Genomic DNA, 21,487 nt, shown 5'->3' with positions numbered 1-21,487 from the left:
GTCAAAGAACACTGATGATAAAGGAAAATAACAAGATCCTTTAGGTGACAATGGTGTTACATTTTTAAAATTAGGGAACAGAAAATGTTTCTACCAGAGCATTAGGCCATTATACAATTCTGCTTACAAGTTTTCAACTTAAAAATTTCATGGTGCTTGTTCAAAAATTCATATGGAAACACCAAAGACCCCGAATAGTCAAAGCAATCCTGAGAAAGAAGAATAAAGTGGCGGGGATCTCACTCCCCAACTTCAAGCTCTACTACAAAGCCATAGTAATCAAGACAATTTGGTACTGGCACAAGAACAGAGCCACAGACCAGTGGAACAAATTAGAGACTCCAGACATTAACCCAAACATATATGGTCAATTAATATTCGATAAAGGAGCCATGGACATACAATGAGGAAATGACAGTCTCTTCAACAGATGGTGCTGGCAGAACTGGACAGCTACATGTAAGAGAATGAAATTGGATCACTGTCTAACCCCATACACAAAAGTAAATTCAAAATGGATCAAAGACCTGAATGTAAGTCATGAAACCATAAAACTCTCAGAAAAAAACATAGGCAAAAATCTCTTGGATGTGAACATTAGTTACTTCTTCATGAACATATCTCCCTGGGCAAGGAAAACAAAAGCAAAAATGAACAAGTGGGACTATGTCAAGCTGAAAAGCTTCTGTACAGCAAAGGACACCATCAATAGAACAAAAAGGTGTCCTATAGTATGGGAGAATATTTTCGTAAATGACAGATCGGATAAAGGCTTGACATCCAAAATATATAAAGAGCTCATGCTCTTCAACAAACAAAAAGCAAATAATCCAATTAAAAAATGAGCAGAGGAGCTGAACAGACAGTTCTCCAAAGAAGAAATTCAGATGGCCAACAGACACATGAAAAGATGCTCCACATCGCTAGTTATCAGAGAAATGCAAATTAAAACCATTATGAGATATCACCTCACACTAGTAAGGATGGCCACCATCCAAAAGACAAACAACAACAAATGTTGGCGAGGTTGCAGAGAAAGGGGAACCCTCCTACACTGCTGGTGGGAATGTAAATTAGTTCAACCATTGTGGAAAGCAGTATGGAGGTTCCTCAAAATGCTCAAAATAGACTTACCATTTGACCCAGGAATTCCACTTCTAGGAATTTACCCTAAGGATGCAGCACTCCAGTTTGAAAAAGACAGATGCACCCCTATGATTATTGCAGCACTATTTACAATAGCCAAGAAATGGAAGCAACCTAAGTGTCCATCAGTAGATGAATGGATAAAGAAGATGTGGTACATATACATAATGGAATATTATGCAGCCATAAGAAGAAAACAAATCCTACCATTTGCAACAACATGGATGGAGGTAGAGGGTATTATGCTCAGTGAAATAAGCCAAGCGGAGAAAAACAAATACCAAATGATTTCACTCATCTGTGGAGTATAAGAACAAAAGAAAAACTGAAGGAACAAACAGCAGCAGAATCACAGAACCCAAGAATGGACTAACAGTTACCAAAGGGAAAGAGACTGGGGAGAATGGGAGGGTAGGGAGGGATAAGGGTGGGGAAGAAGAAAGGGGGAATTATGATTAGCATGTATAATGTGGGGTGTGGGGGAAAGGGGAGGGCTTTGCAACACAGAGAAGACAAGCAGTGATTCTAAAACATCTTACTACGCTGATGGACAGTGACTGTAATGGGGTTTGTGGGGGGGACTTGGGGTATGGGAAAGCCTAGTAAATATGAAAAAAAAAAAAAATTTCATGGTGCTTGACTTTACAATATGAGGTGATTCTGAAAAACTTTTTTTCCCCCTAACAACCATATGGCACTCACCTCTCTTCAAAATGCTAAGGAGGTATTGCTAAGACAAAAAAGTTTCCAGAACTAACACTAGCTGTTTCAGCAAGAGAGTTCACTGACATCAGATGGGTTCGAATTAAACTTACAGGCTCTCATTTGCAAGAGGTAAATACAAACAACTTCTTAAAATGAACAACTGAAAAAGTCAGCAAAGATATTTTCAGGGGTATTAATATACAGAAAATAAGGTATACAAATGCTAATGAATTTAAGTTTTAAGACAGTTTGTGGTAAAAACAATGCATATGTGCTAAGCGAAAATTTACCAGATTAAGAATAAGGAACCTTCAATTCATATTTAAATGTACATATACATTAGTGAGATTTAGCCATGCTGTAAAGTCCACAAATAAAACCACTTACAGAATATGTTTTATAATAGTTTAATATTATGCTTAATGTTTAAAAAAATAATTTTTTTAATTTAATTTTTATGATTTCTTATATTATTATGAGATGAAATGGAATGAAAGAAATACAATGGAATCCCTAAACACTTCCTCTATAGCTTAATTTAACTGTTGTTCAGAGGCAATAATATTCTTAAGGTGGGTGTCATATTATTAACTAAAATCAGGTATAATCCAAAATCCAAGTCTCCTGATATGGCTGCAATTCACGTAAATTGTTCAACAGATACATCCAATTAAAAACAGAACCAAGTATTTTCTGTTTTTGAAATTCTGAATTACTTCTTTCTGAGAGAATATAAGATGTCATTCTAAGAAAAATATTTCCTTTAATATTGATGGAAACAAAGAAAGCCCACATTTAAAAAATTTACAAAGAGCTATTTTTAAATATTATTGTAGAACCTTGAACGAGATCGTGAATGTGTTCTTGATCTTGAGCGAACAGCCACTTTCTTTGCTTCTTGTTCAAAGATCTCCTCTTCTACTCCATCTTGTCCTTCATCTATATCCATATCCTTGCAAGTCCAAAGAACAGCAAACAAACAAAATGCTTGGTTGAGATTCAGTATATATTGACAATTCTACCTTACAAAGTGTTCACCATAGTAACATTAATATCTAATAACAAAATGGTTAGAGTGTGGTGCTTCTGTGTCAGAGAAAAACTCAGGACATTACTATAATTTTACATAAAATAATCATATTTTATATTTTTCTCTAATTAATTTTAGGAATTTATAACCCAAAAAACATTTAGTTTTTACCTGTTGCTGAATATCTATGGAATCATCCAAATTTGCTTCAGGTTCAAGGAAATGCTGTTGACTGCTCCCTTGTGATGGGGATGCAGAATGCTCTGATCCAAATGTTCCTTCTTGGCTGTCCTGAGGGGTTGCCTATTAGGAATATATGTACAAACACACAACATTGAGAAATAATAAATATTATTACAAATGAAAATTTAATCACTCAAACACCACAGTTAAGTTTTTAAAAAGGAGCCCAGAGAAAAAGAAATCCCATTTTAAATCTTTTATAATCAAGCTAAAATTATACTTATACAAATCCAAGTTTAAAAGAATAGAACAGCTCCATAAGAGAGAAGAGACTAAAATATTAGAATAGAATGTTAAGATCAAGTAGGTCTTCAAGTAAGATGTTAACTGTGGAAAATATAAACTATCAAGAATTTAAATAAAGGGATTATGTAATGAATGATATATAAGGATACTAAGTTAAGTAAGTCTAGAATTTCATTGGCAGTTAGTATGTTTACAAAATGATATAAATGGAAGTCCAAAAAAGTATTTTATATTAAAGAACTAAATCACATATTACATGTACAGAAGCAAAATGAAGCTCAAAATGCCAATATCAAAATCACTGATATAGCAAGACAGTTCTCAACTCGGGCCTTACTCAATTTCCATCTCTAGGAATTCACAAAATAAAAGTAGGAAGTACTCTGAGATATGCAAAACATTTCAGCATCTAATTAAAGATAGGCAATGAAAGCTAATTAAAGGAACATTTAAAACTTGAACCCTTTTTTTTCCTGGGACGAGAATTAGAGCAACTTAATATAGTGACACAGCTTACAGGATGCTAATGAGTATGAACCTGATTTAGCAGTTTTACATATACTCTGATGTTAGCTAAAAATGAGAAAACTGTTTATATGAAAAACATGTCTCCCTACATAAACTCTCCTAAAACATATCTCACAGGTGTGGAAGGTTAATAAAGCCTGGTGGTACACAAGCTGGAAACTATGGTAGTAATTAACAGAAAAGAGCAACTCAAAACTACTATTCCGTTCCTACAAACTCTGTGATTGTGAACAAGTTACCTGAACTCTGAATTTCAGTCTCCCTATCTATAAAAGGAATACTAGCATAGTGACTACAGACAACATTATTGTATTCTAACTTCAAAGTTGCTAAGAGATTAGATCTTAATTGTTACCACCACAAAAAAAATGACTGTGGGACATAATAAGATGTGTGAACTAACACTACAGTGGTACCCAACTGCAATGAAGAAATGTACCAAATCAACATGTTGTACAGCTTAAAGTTAGTTACACAATGTATATGTCAGTTTTATCTCAAAAATTTTTTTAAAATTACTTACTCTAATGATTTAAACTGAAAGAGAAAGCAGCATAAAAATTAAGAGCCAAAAAGAGCATTAGAGAGCTGTTCCAAGTCTATTCATGAAGGAACAGGTCTCCCAAGGACAAATAACATTTTCAGGGTTTAGAAATAAATTAAAACTAAAGCCAGCATTAGAAGAGACTTCTGTTAGTTAAATACCTGTTCCACACCACAATATTGACCAATATCTTATTAAATAAGCATACTCTTCTAGAACAAATCAATGTATTTTAAGCATAGTCCTGATGTCGACATATGCCTTTAAAACAGTACAGTAACAAAAAAATGTTTAATAATAGAAGATAATTTTTCAACTTTATCCTAGCCCTACTATATATATATATGTATTTATAATACCATATATATATTCATATGAATACATATATTTATTCCTTACATCATTTATTTCTTACTTAATCAGACACCTTAAGTATTGTCTCTACCTAATCCCCCTCGTTTCTCAACCCTTAATTTTCTATTTAATAATTAACCATTGGTACAACCACCAGGATCCATGGCAACCATTTTTAGTTTTTGAAATTCTTTTTGGAGCAGTTAGTTTACCTATTTAAAAATACTGAGTGTCTTACTCTTTTTTTAGAGGTCTTTTGAAAAACAAAGAGAAAGTTTTCTATAAAAATTCAACCAGAATTTACCCTATTATCTTGCAATTACCACTACGTCCATTGGACCCTTTACTATACATAAGGTAATTACAAGATCTTTAAGGTTTTATTTTCCTACATATTGAAATATTTTGCTATTTTATCATCCTAAGAATCATTCATTATTCATCAATTTTTCCCAATTATATAAAAAAACTAAAATAATAGAAGAAAAAGCAATGGAATTGTTGAAAAGGGAAATTAACAGTAAAATAAATCATCACTCAGTTTTACTGTATTACTAAAAATACTGCATTATATTTCAAGAAGGTATAAATAAAATTGGGACAACATCTTTGTGGTCTGCTTTTAGCTTTTTGGACCACTGTTGAGTATTCAGATTTTTCATCTTCTGTCCATAATGGCAAAGAGAAGAAAACTAACAAAACACATTTCACAATTACTAGACAAAGTTGTTGAATACAAATAGCATTCTAGACTCTAATGATGATGGTGAAAATTTAATATATAAGAGAAATATCAGACTATCAGTTTTTAGATGACCATATCATAAATATATTTCTCAATGAAAGAAAAAGACATTTCTGAGAACAAAAATGGGGTATTTTCATCCAATTAGCCACTCAACAGGAAGGACTTTATCTTGCAGTGCTTTGTAATAAGAACCTGGATTTTTCTGTTTTGCTAAAAGAACATGTGACATTTGAATTTGCCACAAAAAGGTCTGCTACATTTCTTTTATTTTTTTAATTTCTACCCCTTTAGTCTTACATCAGTATGTTATCTGTAAGATGGCTTTAAAATATATATTTAACACAAAGGACCCATTGGACCCTTTTGGCAAATAACTGTTTTTTCTGATACAAGTATACATCCTTAGTCTATCTCCTGGTATATATCTCTAGTTTTACCAATGATGTCTTCATGTAAAACATCAATAAAAACACTGAAAACTAAACAGAAGACAAGGATAACAGCAGTTAGCAGAGTCTTCTCTCAAAGTTAGATTAACTCATTAAGTGTCACATTTGATTATAAACCCACGTTCCTCTATTTTTTTCTGTATAAGTGATAGGAAAGACTTTGTCAAAGGCCTTACTGCAATCCATACATGTTATGTTATGCCTACAGCATTTCCTTCATTTATGAGTCTAATAATACAACCTCAGTACACCTGAAATGCAATTTATTTGGGCCTCATTTAAACATTAATTCATTTAAAGCAACTCAAGGCTCTTAATACTGAACCCATTTTAGGTTTTTTCATGTTCAATTCTACTTCTATTATATTCTCCTATGTAACAAAAAAAAATACTGAATCATCAAAACAAGTCACTTATTTCTGATATACCCTGACAGCTCTTCATTAAGTGGCCTGAATCTTCTATAATCTTTTTATTCCTAACATTCTTTTAAAAGCTTTAAAATAGTCTTACCATTTTCATCATTAACATTTCATTTTGAGCTATAGTTCTACTGACATCTTGTGAATATCCTAATAAAACAATTATCAAAATCATGAACTCAAACTTATTCAAGACAATAGAAATCATTCCTCTTAAAACATAATTACTAGTTCCTTCACAATTCAGCCATTCTCTGAAAAATGCCCCTATTTTTCATCGTTTGTCTAGAGTTAGGAATGAACAGATCCAAGGGTGATCTGGCTGCAAAAGTGGATGGCACTAGCAATTCTATTCTCTCTAAGATACTTTAACAACCCTTAGGTAGCCATCCTGAGCTATGGTAAACAAAAATGCTTAATTTTTCTGCATACTTCACCCAATCTTAAATACTCTAAAGTAACTGATTTGGTAGAGCCAGTTACGCAAGTTATTGAATTTAACTGTTATTCTGTTGATATACTTTCTGATTGCAAACTTGTCATATTTAAACACTATCCACTTTGTACATTAGAAATTTTTTTTTCTTCACCACTCTTTCTGAACAATGCAGTTTTAAAAAAACATTTATTCCTTTCAAAGGGTTATTACAGTACCCTCTAAAATTCTGAAAATAATGTATATAACAATTACCTAAGCCCAGTGTTTTGTTTTTTTTTTTTGGTTGGTGAGGTTCTTAAGACAGAATCACTTTCTCAAGTTTCTAGTAATTTTTACCTTAATAATTTGGTGTCATAAGTACTTGTCAAGAGTGCTACCTTGATTTTACTGCTTCTGCTAAACATTGTGAAATGAAACTGAAACTAAGGCAATTCAAAAGTGTCACATTTATAGTTGAACAAATCTCTTTTGGATAAACTCTTTCATCACTACTACCTATTGCCTCTGCAACAGCTCTGTGATATCACTGACAACCTGTTTCTTTTCCTTGAGTTACAGCTTGTATTTTTCTTTAGGCAGCATCAAAATGTTTTTTACTGTGCTCTCTTCAAGTTCCTGAATTATGTTTGCCTGACATAAAATATCTAACCACTTCTATCTGAATTGTTTCTTCAAAACAAGGTATGGTACTCCATTCTCATAATTCCAGGTACAAATTCCACTCTAATATATATCATTAATACCTATTTTATATTTATTACATGCATTCAAAGGACAGGTTCACTGTCTAAAGCTTGCTATCCCTTCAATCTAAAGCAACTTTTCTTCTCTTCCCTATTCCCATAGTCCTACAGTTGTACCTCAATTACCTAAACGAGAATCCTGCCCTGTGTTCATACAGATGCATGCATTCCATTAAAGAAGTTACTTGAGGCCGATGCTTTTCCATTCATTTCCACATACAACATTTGTCTAACAATACACTGCTCAGACTTTAAAAATATTTGCTATATTGCATTAAATTCATTAGCACCAAAAAGTTTTGGATAGTAGGAAGAAGTGTGAGGCAGTTTTCAAACACCCATATTCCAAACAGTTTGCATAAGGAAGTATTTCTCACACAAAGCAAAAATAGGCCTTATCATGGATTCAATCCTGGTTTACAACTGACACACTTTCAATTGTAAGGTGATTTTTCTTCACATTTTATCATCCCTGAAATTTATAAGATTCTTACAACTCCATGGGATGTTATATTTCAGAAGTAATTAAAAATTCTTAGCCATATGCAAAATAATGGTGTGTCTTCAGACTAATGACATGTTATTAACTGTATACTTCTGCATTAGATGCTTAATTCTAAGCTTCAATTTCCTATGGTATCAAATAGGAGTCAAAATGCCTCTTATAAGCATTAAATGTAATTAAAGTTCTTGCCACATGGTAAGACTAAATGTAGCAATGTTTTGTCACCGCCACCATCAACAATAGCAAAATCATCATTATCTTGCTTGATAGGAAACTGAGTGGAGAGAAAAGCACAAGACTTAATACTGAATACTGAATCAAGCTGTAATACTGAAACACCATCTGCCTTCTGTTCTCTATTTTCAGTATACTGAAATTAATTTCTGTAGTGCTCAACAGACTTATAAGTTGCCCAGAACATTTTGATTATAGGAAAAAAAATACCCATAAAGGTTCTGAAAAGAATGATCTTCCTAATAATAAACAGTTGAAGAAAAATCACCAAACTTGGGAATACACCAATTTATATACTATAGATTGCAATAACTCTAAAGACCACAAGGTGGAGTTATAAACCTTTTGAGGCTGTTGTTCCAGGAGTTGTTGTCTAAGATGTTCAAGGTTCTGCTGCTGTAGCTGTTCTGCTATCTGATGAAAAATGGAATTGTTCACAGAGTCTGAAACATGAGAACTAAAAGGAAAAACAAGTGGAAATAATTTTAAAATCCAGTAAAGATAATATGAAAATAATAGTCAACCTCCTCAAACATCAGTTAAATGACTCTAATGTAATGTTTACTTTTTAACTATTAACACAGAAAATGGAATACCTCAGAAAAATTTTTAAATGTTCAAAGAGAAATATACTCTTTAATAGTGTTTCAGTAAATGAGTAACGTGTTAGAGATAATCTAATGAAAATGTGGAATTACTGTCTCACACTTTAAATACATATAAATTATTTTTTATATTTAGAGCATTCTAAGAAAACCTTAATAAAACCTAAAAACAGTTAAAACTATTTAAAAATTGTCACTTAAACTTCTCTATGAGAGAGTGGGTGAAATAGTCTATCAATCAGTACATGTGAAATCTACAGGTATAACTGACCATAAACTTATTAAACTAATCTGCTTTCTTTAGAAAAGCATCATACTATTAAGTATGTTTAGGTAAAAGGAAATAATAATTAACTATCCTCTGGGAAACTCACACCTGGAATACACCTGGAATTCTGGGTGCCACACAAGGTTAAGACATGAACAAAAAAAGAGGGCATCCCAAAAAGGGAGCTATCAGGATGGTGAGAAGTCTTGAAACAGTTGGAAAATAAGTGTACTTCGTCTGGAGCAAATAAACCTAGCAGGAAGAATGATACCTAACTTCAAACATTCAAAGACTATGTCTCAACATAATGCAGCAAGTTAGTTTCCTTGCTTCAGAGAGCAAAACTGATCAGTGTGTAGAAATTAAATAAAACAGGATTCAGTAAAAAAAAAGAACATACAATAACAACTACTTAACTTCTCATCATAGAAGGTACTAAAATAGTGGAAAATACCCTAACAGGACTTCTAAAGAAGATTCTCACATGGCTCAGGACACTGATCTACACGATCTCAAATGTTGCTTCTAGTTTTACTATTCACAATCTAAAACATTAGTTTTTCATTTTTCAAGTAGACTTTATCAAAAGGACACGTGTGCATCTTTACATTAAACAATAAAACATATTTTAAAATATATTACCCTAACACCTGTAAAACTAGTAATGTCTGTTTAAAAATAAGATTCCCAGAGACTTTCGCCATTCATCATCCTTCCATCTCTCACCTTCATGCCCCCACCCTCTAATATCCTCCACCCCACTGGTGCTTTCACAAACCCTCAAAGAACCTGGGGAATTGTTTGGAGGGAAAGAATCATTGACCTAAGCAAAAATACACAACCCATTTCTTTAAAAAACAAAATCCTTACAACCCTAATCTTTACTTCTGATCACTCTGATAGACTCCTCAAATATGGAATACTTCCTACAAGTCATCATTGGCAATAGAAGCAAGTTTCCTTATTATTTCAAAAATTCTTACTATTGAGTTAAGTAACTTAAAACCTAGTTTAGATATTGAAAATACTATAACTAGGCTTATCAATATTTATCAATTCTCCTATAAAGAACTTTATTTGCAATTCTCCTATAAAGAACTTCAACTATTTGCAAAAATCTGAGAGAAAATCAAAATAACATAGGTAAGAAAGCAGCAACTCTACCATCCTTCTGCAATGTTAGAGCTCCACAGCCTGAAGTGATAAATCAACTTACTCCAAGTATACTTAGTAGTGCAGATGCCAGCATCCCATCCGATATTTATAAAATAGCAGAAAAAAATTATAAAGAAAAACATAACAATTCTTACAGTTGAGAAGTTGTGATTTCCTTTTTGGTTTCTTCATTATGCTCAGAATCTTCCCCAAAGTCAAATCTATCCATCAACTTCTAAGTGGAAAAAAAGAAGAGTGAGAAAAAGAGACAAAATTAAAAAGTTCTTCACATAAATATTAAATTTTACAAATGCTATTGTGAAGGCCAATTATGTCTCATTTATGTGTCACTTAATATAAATGTTTTATATCATTTTGTGTTATACTTTAATATTTTATGAGTGGATCTTTTCTTTAAAGTATATTGCCTTATGTAACAAGACAAAGCATAATACACAAAGGATATATACTAATGCAATTTTACAGAGAATTGGGATTAAAATAATCTGCCAAAGGAAAAAAAGCTTGGTAAGAAACATCTAGGACTATAATCAACAGATCTGTGCCTAGTAAAGTTCTTTTCTTAGAATGCGCACTACCTTCTGAATTATCAATTTAAAGGTTTTTTATGTGGTCTAGCTAGAGTCAACTAAACTAGCAGCTGATGGCTAAAAAAAGCTTCAGCAGTAACTATTTATTTTCTTGTAAATATAACAGTAGCAGAAGTAAAATACAGTTAACACTTCCAAGATATTTTAATATTCCCATAAATAACAAGAATACTAAGAATATCATATAATAAATGATATACAAGATTTTCAATTTTAAAAACACTACCCTTCATAGTTAGGCCTCAATTTATCATAATATTATAGTGACAACTCAGGGAGAAGTTTTCCTTTGAAATCTCCATATATTGGACAATTTTAATTTTAGCACATTAAACTTTTAGAACACAGAATACAATAATTAATGTTTCTGACAACTGAAAAGAAATGATAAAATTCAGAAAATAATCATTTGCCTCAATAGTGAATACATAATTTTATTGTCCAGTTTTCTTTAGTAAAAAGAAAATCCTCTAATTGCTCCAAGTGGAATTTTAAAGTTAGTTTCTTTCAGAAGTTTGAATCTTTAGCAAAATTTATGTTTGTACAGTGGTATTAAAATAGTTCTGTGGTAAAATATAACTGACAGAATTAGAGTGCACATGATAATACCTAAAATTTAATACTTCACAGATGTGGTATCTCAATTTCTACCTTGTTAAAGGACACTCCCTGTTCTAAGGGAGTGAGGGTGTTGGCAGCGGCTGCAGCAGCTGTGAGCTGTGCCGTGAGAGCCTGCAGCTGCACAACAAGACCAGCATCCAGGGCCTGCAGGATGGAAGGCTGAGGCTTCTGCTGCTGTATCTGCAACGTCTGTATTAACTGCTGAAGCTGGAGGAGGAAAAAAGGAAAATTATTACAAACATGCTGGGTTTTATCTGTAAGAATGCCCATCTAAAATTTTTAGTCAATAAAATTTATTTTTCTACTGTCTTTAGAAATCAAGAAAAAATATATATAAACTCAAAACAACAGTTAATTTTTTTTAAGAAAAGGCCATATTTAACACAATCCTTGTCAGTTTGTATTGTTGCTGGGAAGTCAGTGAACTTTAGACAAAATAATTTGGTCAGATCATGACAAACAGAGAACTCATCGTAAGCAGACTGATTTTTTCTCCACTAGGCTTTCATCTCTTCAAGCACCTCCTTAATCTCTGTAAAAGTACAAGCACTGACAGCAACTGCTTTTGCATCTGTTGTCACATCTGATAGCACATTTCCTGAAAGCAGGAAAGTGAGTAAGAAATCAGTCCCTGGGTGCATCTACAACTAAGGAAATTAAGGTGAACAGTGTCAACAAAAGCTGAAACAAGAAGGGAACCCTTGTTCCCACTATTCACCCACTCTCTCAAAAAACAGCAACAACAGTTAAGATCCTGAAGATATTTCATAAGTAAACCCTTTGTACATTCTAGAATTAATACTTTACTAATCAAGATCTAAGCCTGAGTTACATCTGAAATTATTTTTTTTGAAGAGAAAAAAATAAAGCAGTTACTCCTAAAACAAGACATTTGTACTCTTCTGTTCAACTTACAGTGGAAGAAGGTACAAACACCCTGCAAGATGACACCAAGTAAGATCCTTTCATCTAAAATAGCAACATTAAGAAACTAGAGCCATTTAGTGATCAACTAAATATTTACTACAAACTTATTAGCAATGAAAATAATACAAGAACATATGACAGCTCTGTGAAGCCTAAGAACAAAGCAAAAACTGAAGGAACAAAACAGCAGCAGACTCACAGAACCCAAGAATGGACTAACAGTTACCAAAGGGAAAGGGACTGGAGGTGGCGGAGGGGTGGGAAGGGAGGGAGAAGGGGATTGAGGGGCATTACGAATAGCACACATAATGTAGTGGGGCAGCATGGGGGAAGGCAGTACAGTACAGAGAAGACAAGTAGTGATTTTATAGCATCTTACTACGCTGATGGACAGAGACTGTAATGGGGTATGTGGTGGGGACTTGATAATGGGGGGAATCTAGTAACCACAATGTTGCTCATGTAACTGTATATTAATGATAGCAAATTAAAAAAATAAGATTAAATTTTTAAAAATTGTACACTAAATATTGTGGCTGAACTCTATGGTATGTGAATTATATCTTAATAAAGCTTTTTTTTAAAGGAAAAAAAAAATGATATGACAGTTGAGTTACTGTACTGAGGAAGTTCCAGAATAGACAGGATGGAGGGAGTATGGGAAGGGGAAAGGGAAAAGGGAAATGACCTATTATTTCTCCCTTACACATTTTAACTGCTCCTTTGACATCCCATTTTTCCCCAGTAGCACTGTTACTCTTTCCATCACCCAGGACCAAACCACTGCAGCATTCCCTCTACTCTGACTTCATATTCTATTATTACGTGTTAACTCTCTTCGTACTGTTTCTCCTGGAAATTCTTTCTGCCACAAGTATTTATTTTAATAGGTACCTTCTAAAATGAGAACATTTGCTTTATGAATTATCTTTAAATATCATTATCACAAAAATAAAGTTAGTATTTTGGCAATTTTATCTACATCCAAATTGGTTTCCCAACCCTTGCAAAACTGTAGAAACTGGACCCAATCTCAGCCTATAAATGAACTGGTGTTTATATTTTTACAACTCTAGAATGGTCTTTTTGAGACTGTCCTTCTAGAGAGTCTGCTACCCAACTATTTTGCATATTTTCATTACTTCTCTTCCATTATCACTATTACCAATTACCTCCCTCTCTTTTGACCTCTCTCCTCTCCCATTGATTACTGTTCAGACCATGTGACTTCAGTGTAAAAATCTTGGCAATTCCTCACTGCTTAGTATATGAATCCTTTATTTCTCAGCCCACCATTTATATCTTTTGAAACCTACACACACACTTAGGTTTACCATTTCAACTCTGTCACTAATACCTTACCTTCACAGGTCATCTTACCCTCCACACAGCTCAACTGTAAAACCTCTTGTGTACCCAACACTTTTAGCTCTGCACATTACTCACTCATGCCACAAAATGTACCGACCACTACCATAACTGAGATGCTGGAGATAAAGAAGTGAACAAAATAAAAATCTTTGCCCTTGTACGGCATACACTCCATTAGGAAAAGACAGAATAAACGAAGTAAATAAATTATACTACATAAGAGACTGAAGTAAGTGCTAAGGGAGGCAGGTGACAGAGAAAAGGAGCATGGGATAAAAGGCAAAGTTAGCAGTTTTAAATCACGGTCTGAAGGCCATACTGAGGTGACATTTCAACAAAAACTTAAAGGTGATTGAAACCATAGGAGTATGTGGAAAAGAGAGTTCAGGGAGTTTTATGTACCATTAATTTGATTTCTAAAGGACAGGTTAAGGAAACACAAAGAGAGACAGATACTAAGAATGGGCTATCTTCATATCCTGCCATGACTAGTTTCAAGTTTCAATTTATATGTCACTTCCTCAAAGACACCTTCTCTTGGCTACCCTAATTCTGACCCCTTCCCCAAACCTCATCTCTCTAAAGATTTACCCTCTTTTAAATCACGTATCACCATCCGCATAATGTTTCATGCTTTTTTTTTTCTCTCTTCCCTAAGATACAAAGACATCTTCTCCAAGACAAAAGACCTCTTCTGTCTCATTACTAGAGTAACAACAGTGCCTAACAATGTTTGGCACAAACTATGTGCTAAATCAGTATTTTGGTGTAAAACAAATTATTTTTATAAAACAATCCTTAATGACATAAAGCTTTTCATGCTAAATTACTGAATGAAAAAAAACAAGTTACATACAGAGTACTTACTATAATGTGATCCAATGTTTACAAAATTTTTAGGTGGTACATTATGAAAAAGTACATTAGGAAAATAGAGTTCTAAGTCATTCTCAACATAAAAAAGCTGCTCACCTGCTGGCCTTGAGGACTTTGTAAGATCTGAGCTACAGCTGCAAGTGTATCTGTACTTGTTATCTGAGATACCCATGGATCGGGTAAACCCTGTACCACATTGGCTGGAGTAACAGGCGTCACAGGAGTTCCTTTTAAAAAAAGACATTGCACCCACCTCAATAAATATGTAAGACTTGAAAATGTAGAGAGATTTGCTCTGTCATTTTAATATATACATATTTATATAAATGTTTTTATTGTCTTCATTTTGAAAACCATTACAGAATAATTAGGCTAAAAAATAAAAATACCAAAACAATTTGTGATATTTATCCTCAATTAACTAAACTACTACTTTAAAAATGTCTACAATACTTCCCAGTCATTAAAAATCTTACAAAGACATAAATATTAAAAATATAATCTTTTATGAAAAACTATAAAATAGTATATATAATAAAATTATAAAATAGCATATAAAAATGATCTTTAATCAAAAACACAAGAAAAACTAAATATATACCAAAATACTAATACTTGGATTATGATAACAAATTTTAAATGTCACAAATACCTGAAAATACATGATTTTGAGGTTATTACTAAAGCATTCTAGGCTCTAATAAACAATTTTTTAGGGTTCCTTATAAATATTAAGTTCCCCCAGTATATACTATAAATAACAAGTTGATTTACATGCAAGTTTAAAAGATTAATATAGACAATTTGAATCAGGAAAAACCTAATTGATACAATTTCCCAAAGTTCATCATGTTTCTAGAGATTAAAAAATTCAGCTTTCTAATATTTAAGAAATACAAATATAATTCCTGATTTTATTTTTCCTTCAAAATTCATTTCCCTTCTATTACCTAATGCTAGACAAATTCCCCTGCACCATCAAATTATTATTATATCCTGTGAGTACAGTATTTAGAAAACAAATCTCTATCAGAGCAACATACCTGGGGTATTGCTCATGGCAGCGGTAGTACTGGCCAGAACAGGTGTAACGACTGGAGGGGGAATTCCTGCTGCCATATCCAAAAGAGGTTGAATAATCTCACTCTTAAATACATTATTCTTCTGCCATAAATTCAATACTCTCACTATTTTACTCTAGAGGAGAAAGAAAAGTGGAATTTTGATGTTTTGCTTCAAAATAGCACAGTCATTTCACAGAGACTATTCTGGAGTGGATGAGAATACAGTAACAACTTCTGTAATTCTTTCTACCCCCTGAAATTATGTTTCTGTAATTTTGCATTTTCTAATCTTAATACACTTGAAAATCATGTTTATTCTGACATTCAAGGTAAATGAAAGCTACACTTACAAGAATGGCAACTTCTGCTATGTGACGTCTAATGAGATTAATGGTTATCGCTGGCTGTTGAGGCAATCACCATTCAGCTCAGCACTAAAGTTACATTTACAGTTGATTTTGTTTATCTTTTAAACAAATAAGTAACTTCAAGACAAAGCCCTTATGTGACTTTTTAAATATTTCATTCTAAAAACTAAGGACAGGGGAGGTTATTTCCTTATCTAAGAATTTAACCAAATTCACTTTCTTTCCCAACTGTTCAGCATATAGAAGTCCTGTAAAGAGCCCTAAGAATTAACTACTGACTAAAGTAATGCACTTACTCCATTAACAAAATAACTGAAATGACAGAGATATTAAGTATTAAAAAGGGACTTGTTAAGTTTATAAATTTTGTAATAGTTAAAAATAAGTAATTTTAAGAGTAAAGATCTCATTCATCTTTAAATCCCTTATACTGACAAATTTCAAACTGTATCCAAACTGCATTAAAACACAAAATTTTTCTTCAAATGAAGCATAAGAAAATTATACAAAGAATACTTCATATTTCTGATTTGACTAATTCTCCTTTGTAAGATTAGAAAGTACTTTACATTTTTTTGCTTTATAGAAAAATCGTCTAGTTCCCGAGGATACTCATCATGTACTTCAAAATTAGCCAGTATCTGACAAGTATATTTTATGTATCTAACTACATCAAACAAATAATGCTGCTAGTTATTACAGTATCAATATGCTCTTTCCTACTAGGGTGAAAAAAAAATCCCTATATCCTAAACTCTATTATAACTGAGAAACATTTACTATTATGAAGTCTACAAATTCAAGGCTATTTGTTCATTTTAATTGATAGAAATCCAAGTCCAAATTAGTGAATTTCTATATCAAAATGATTAAGTTATTTCAGAAAATATTTACATAGAAGTTTTAAATGAGTTATTTTAGGTAGAATTCTAAGTTATCTATTTTAAGAATCAATGATAGGTCACTTAAAATTAGAAACATTCTTTTTGCCTGCATAGAAATCAAAGTACCAAAGCAATGTTTAAAAATTTGTCTCAAAAAACATATCCAAGAATAGTTTACAAGGACTACATTAATAAATTTGTCTCTATATCTACCCATTAAAATCTTTTTCTGATTAAAGATTATAGTTATAAGGATAAATCAACTACCTTATCTTGTACTTGAGTTAAAGATTTGTGGTAAGCTTTTAAGTTTTATGATTTTTCCTTACAGCAACCATTAGTCTTCATCTATTCCTAACTTTTCCTACATGATCAATACTGCAGAGCACACTGCATTTCTAAATCAGCATTCAAAATAAGTAACCTTCAAGTAATCTTTGAGCACGTATCAAGATAAACATCTCTTTTTTTATTCTCCCTCAAGGTACAAAGCCTTGTTTTTATATTGTATAAAATACTCAATCAGATCTAGCAGACCTAGTAATATGGTTTCTAGCACTAGTAAAACTCTACCATAACAGAAGTGCTTTGATATGCAGTTATTTTCTTAATTATTGCTTCACAAATCCATTTTGCAGACACTAAACTGGTAAATATCAGCACGGATCAATTAATTAAAATGATGAATTGGTTGCGTATGTGAATAAATAAGCTACTAGTATAATTACCAACGGCTGATTACAGCAGATTCTTTAACACCAACTGCTTGAATAAATTGAAAAGTAGTGACCTGAACTATATCTTTCCACTCTGTTGAAGATAATTTTGAGAACAAAAGGAATATGGATAGTGTAATAACTAAATATTCAAATCCAAAATAACTAAGAGTAAAGCATAATGCAAAATCATAAATTAAGATAATCTAAAGAATATCATTAAGACCAAAAGAGTAATGTATTGACTTAAAAAAAAAAACAGCATCATACCTTGTCATCCCCAGGGCAACGATATAAATTCTGAAAAGTGCTAATGATGTTATTACTAAATCTGGGTGCAAATACATCCTTTTCTTGACCAAACTGATGTCGAGATTGTCGTACAATGGAGTCGATAACATAAAGTCCAGGTACCTTATATTCTGGTTTACACTGATGAAGAAAGAAAAGTGGAAAGGGAAGGAAATGAGAAGGTAAAATTCCTAACAAAGATCATCATAAATCCTATACAAATATACAAAAACACTGTTGAGGTAATAAATACTCAAGCGCTGACTATTCCACACCATCTTTCTCTGGAATGGAACTTTAAAGAATTTATTTTGGCATAAAGTTCTAAAAAAGTACTGTGTAACTGGCTTGAACAAACAACAAAAGGATATAGAAGGTACTATAATAATAAATTTTTTTAATGATTTTGAAAAGTCACATAGAAGGACATAGCAAATTCAGGAAAGAAGAGCTCTAGAAAAAGCATTGCTAATGCACATTAGACTTTATCTAAAACACCTAACAAAAGGGTTTCTGTACCAGTAAGGAACAAATAACAAATTGAGAATTTTAACTCTAAATACACTGAGCCCAAAGTGTCAAAATTTTTCTCAAATACCATACCAATTAGAAAGATAAGACACTACCATTATGATTCTAGGAACTGTCCTACGAAAACATCCTACTCCACTGATACACGTTTCTCAACTTTCTTATCCATTACCAAAAATGAGGAATGTATAAGTCTCCTATTTTTTTGCCACAAGCTTTTCTAGTCTATCTAATTAGATAAACACAATGAAGAATCCTTTTATCAAGTGCACTGTTTTCATTGGTCTAATATCCAAAAGCATACGAAAAGCTACTTCCCAAACATATGTTAGTTAAAATGGAACTGTAGCTGTAAAAAGCTGAACTTTTGGGTGTAATTAGGTTAAGTATTCCACCCAAAATAATTTCCTGGAAATCATAATATGGTCCTAGATCACAATTATATTCTTGAAAAACTCTTCTTGGAAATCTGAGTTCCAGTGTGAAAAGAATCCTCCAACCACCCCACAACAGATACATACAATGTTTCTAATGAGATTTTCAGCTGAGATTAGTGCCGTCATCACAAAAAGGCTACATCATACCAAATTTTCAGTTACACCATCCTCAAACTACATACCAGTAATTTCCAATGTCTTGTGCTGCAGAGAAACAGCCCTTTTTGGGAGTGGAAGACAGTGACTGAGAGAATACACCTTTATGTATTTTCATTCTAATGTTATTCAAATTATTATAGCACCACGAGTCAGAGTTTTTTGACAAAGGACCTTCTAGGTAAGTGGGACCACATTCCTTTATTTTTTATTTAAGTATCATTGATATACAATCTTACATTGGTTTCAAATGTTAACACAGTAGGTCAACAGTTACCCTTATTACTAAATCCTTACCCCAACTAGTGTGGCTCCTATCTGTCATCATAGAAAGATGTTACAGAATCACTGCTACATTTTCTATGCTGTACTACTATCCCTGTGAACAACTTATATTATGCTAGAGAATTTTTGTGCCCCTTTATCCCCCCACCATCAGCCACCCCAACCCCTCCCCCATGTTAACCACTAGTCACTTTTTAGTGTCTATGAGTCTACTGATATTTATTTTGTTTTGTTCTAATATTCCACAAATAAGTTGAAATCATATGGTATTTGTCTTTCTCCACCTGATATATTTCACTTAGCATTAATACCCTCTATGTCCATCCATGTTGTTACAAATGGCAGTATTTTTATGGCTGAATAATATTCCACTGCGTATATGTACCATATCTTCTTTATCCACTTATCTATTAATGGACACTTTGGTTGCTTCCATATCTTGGCTATTGTAAATAGTGCAGTGATAGACACTGGGTTGCATATATCTTTTTTGAACCAGGGATTGTTTTCTTCAGGTAAATTTCTAAAAGATCAACTGTGTCGAGTGGTATTTCTATTTTTAGTTTTCTGAGGACTCTCCTTACTACTTTCCACAATGGTTGAACTAATTTACATTCCCACCAGCAGTGTAGGAGAGCTCCCCATTCTCCACATCCTCGTCAACATTTGCTGTTGTTTGTCTTCTGGGTAGTGGCCACCCTAACTGGTGTGAGGTGATATCTCATTGTGCTTTTGATTTGCATTTCCCTGATGATTAACAATGAGGAGCATCTTTTCATGTGCCTGGATTTCTTCTTTGGAGAAGTGTCTGTTCAGGTCCTCTGCCCATTTTTTTTTCAAGTGTTGAGGCACAGGAGTTCTTTATATATTTTGGACATTAACCCCTTATCAGATGGGGCTATATCATCATTTAAGAATATATTCTCCCATACTGTAGGTTGCCTTTTTGTTCTGTGTCCTTTGCTATACAGATGCTTTTTAGTATGACATAGCCTCACTTGTTTTTTATTTTGTTTCCCTTGCCTGAGGAGATGTGTCCAGGAAAAAATTGCTGATACTTATATTCAAGAGACTTTTGCCTATATTTTCTTCTGAGCTTTATGGTTTCATTTCTTACATTAAGGTCTTTGATTCATTTCTAGTTTAGCATATGGAGTTAGACGTTAATCCAGGTTCATTCTCTTGCATGTAGCTGTCCAGTTTTCCGAACACCAGTTATTGAAGAGGCTGTCTTTTCTGCATTGTATATTCATGGCTCCTTATCATATATTAACTGACCATATATGCATGGGTTTGTAACTGGGCTCTCTATTTTTTCACTGATCTATGGGTCTGCTCTTGTGTCAGCACCATCCGGTTTTGATTATTGTAGCTTGAAGTCAGGCCGTAATCTCCCCCCACCCCAGCTTTGTTGCTCTTCCTCAGAATTGCTTTTGTGGCTCCACATGAATTTTAGAACTATTTGTTCTAGTTCACCGAAAAATGCTGTTGGTAGTTCAATAGGGATTGCATTCAATCTGTAGATTGCTTTAAGCGGGATGGCCATTTTCACAATATTATTTCTTCCTATCCATGAGCACAGGATAGATTTCCATTTATTGGCATCATTAATTTCTCTCATGAGTGTCTTACAGTTTTCAGAGTACAGGTCCTTCGCCTCCTTGGTTAGGCTTATTCCTAAGTATTATACTCTTTTTGATGCAATTATAAATGGAGTTGTTTTCCTCATTTCTTTCTGCTACTTCTTTGTTAGTACATAGGAATGCAACAGATTTGTTTAGTAATTTTGTATCCTGCAACTTTGCTGAATCTAATTATTAGTTCTAACAGTTTTTTGGTGGAGTCCTTAGAATTTTCTATGTATAATATCATGTCATCTGTAAATAAGGACAGTTTAACTTCTTCCTCACTGATCTGGATGCTTTTATCTCTCTGTTTTGTCTGACTGTCATGGTGGCTAGGACCTCCAGTACTATGTTGAATAA

The 21,487-nt window shown here is 33.0% G+C and overlaps 1 protein-coding gene across 11 annotated transcripts in view; it reads right to left on the bottom strand.

Annotated features, from left to right (window-relative positions):
* The window catches only part of SCAF8 (SR-related CTD associated factor 8), a 187,847-nt gene that overhangs the window by 123,823 nt on the left and 42,537 nt on the right, over window positions 1-21,487 (bottom strand). For 10 of the 11 annotated variants that reach the window (XR_005062696.2, XR_005062690.2, XR_012124328.1 and 7 more), the window contains 8 exons: window positions 18,073-18,234; window positions 15,814-15,967; window positions 14,867-14,997; window positions 11,627-11,803; window positions 10,520-10,599; window positions 8,679-8,793; window positions 3,053-3,184; window positions 2,691-2,803 (listed from right to left, as the gene is read on the bottom strand). Coding sequence is in view for 7 of the 11 variants with exons in the window: in XM_037023484.2 (XP_036879379.1) it covers window positions 2,691-2,803; window positions 3,053-3,184; window positions 8,679-8,793; window positions 10,520-10,599; window positions 11,627-11,803; window positions 14,867-14,997; window positions 15,814-15,967; window positions 18,073-18,234 (1,064 nt within the window). In the remaining 4 variants the exon portion in view is untranslated. The remainder of the gene's footprint in view (window positions 1-2,690; window positions 2,804-3,052; window positions 3,185-8,678; window positions 8,794-10,519; window positions 10,600-11,626; window positions 11,804-14,866; window positions 14,998-15,813; window positions 15,968-18,072; window positions 18,235-21,487) is intronic. The other variant, XM_073219801.1, reaches the window with a different exon arrangement.

The sequence above is a fragment of the Manis javanica genome, chromosome 13 (genome assembly GCF_040802235.1).
Source record: "Manis javanica isolate MJ-LG chromosome 13, MJ_LKY, whole genome shotgun sequence".
Classification (NCBI taxonomy): domain Eukaryota; kingdom Metazoa; phylum Chordata; class Mammalia; order Pholidota; family Manidae; genus Manis; species Manis javanica.
This window is presented reverse-complemented; position numbering and strand designations above follow the sequence as displayed.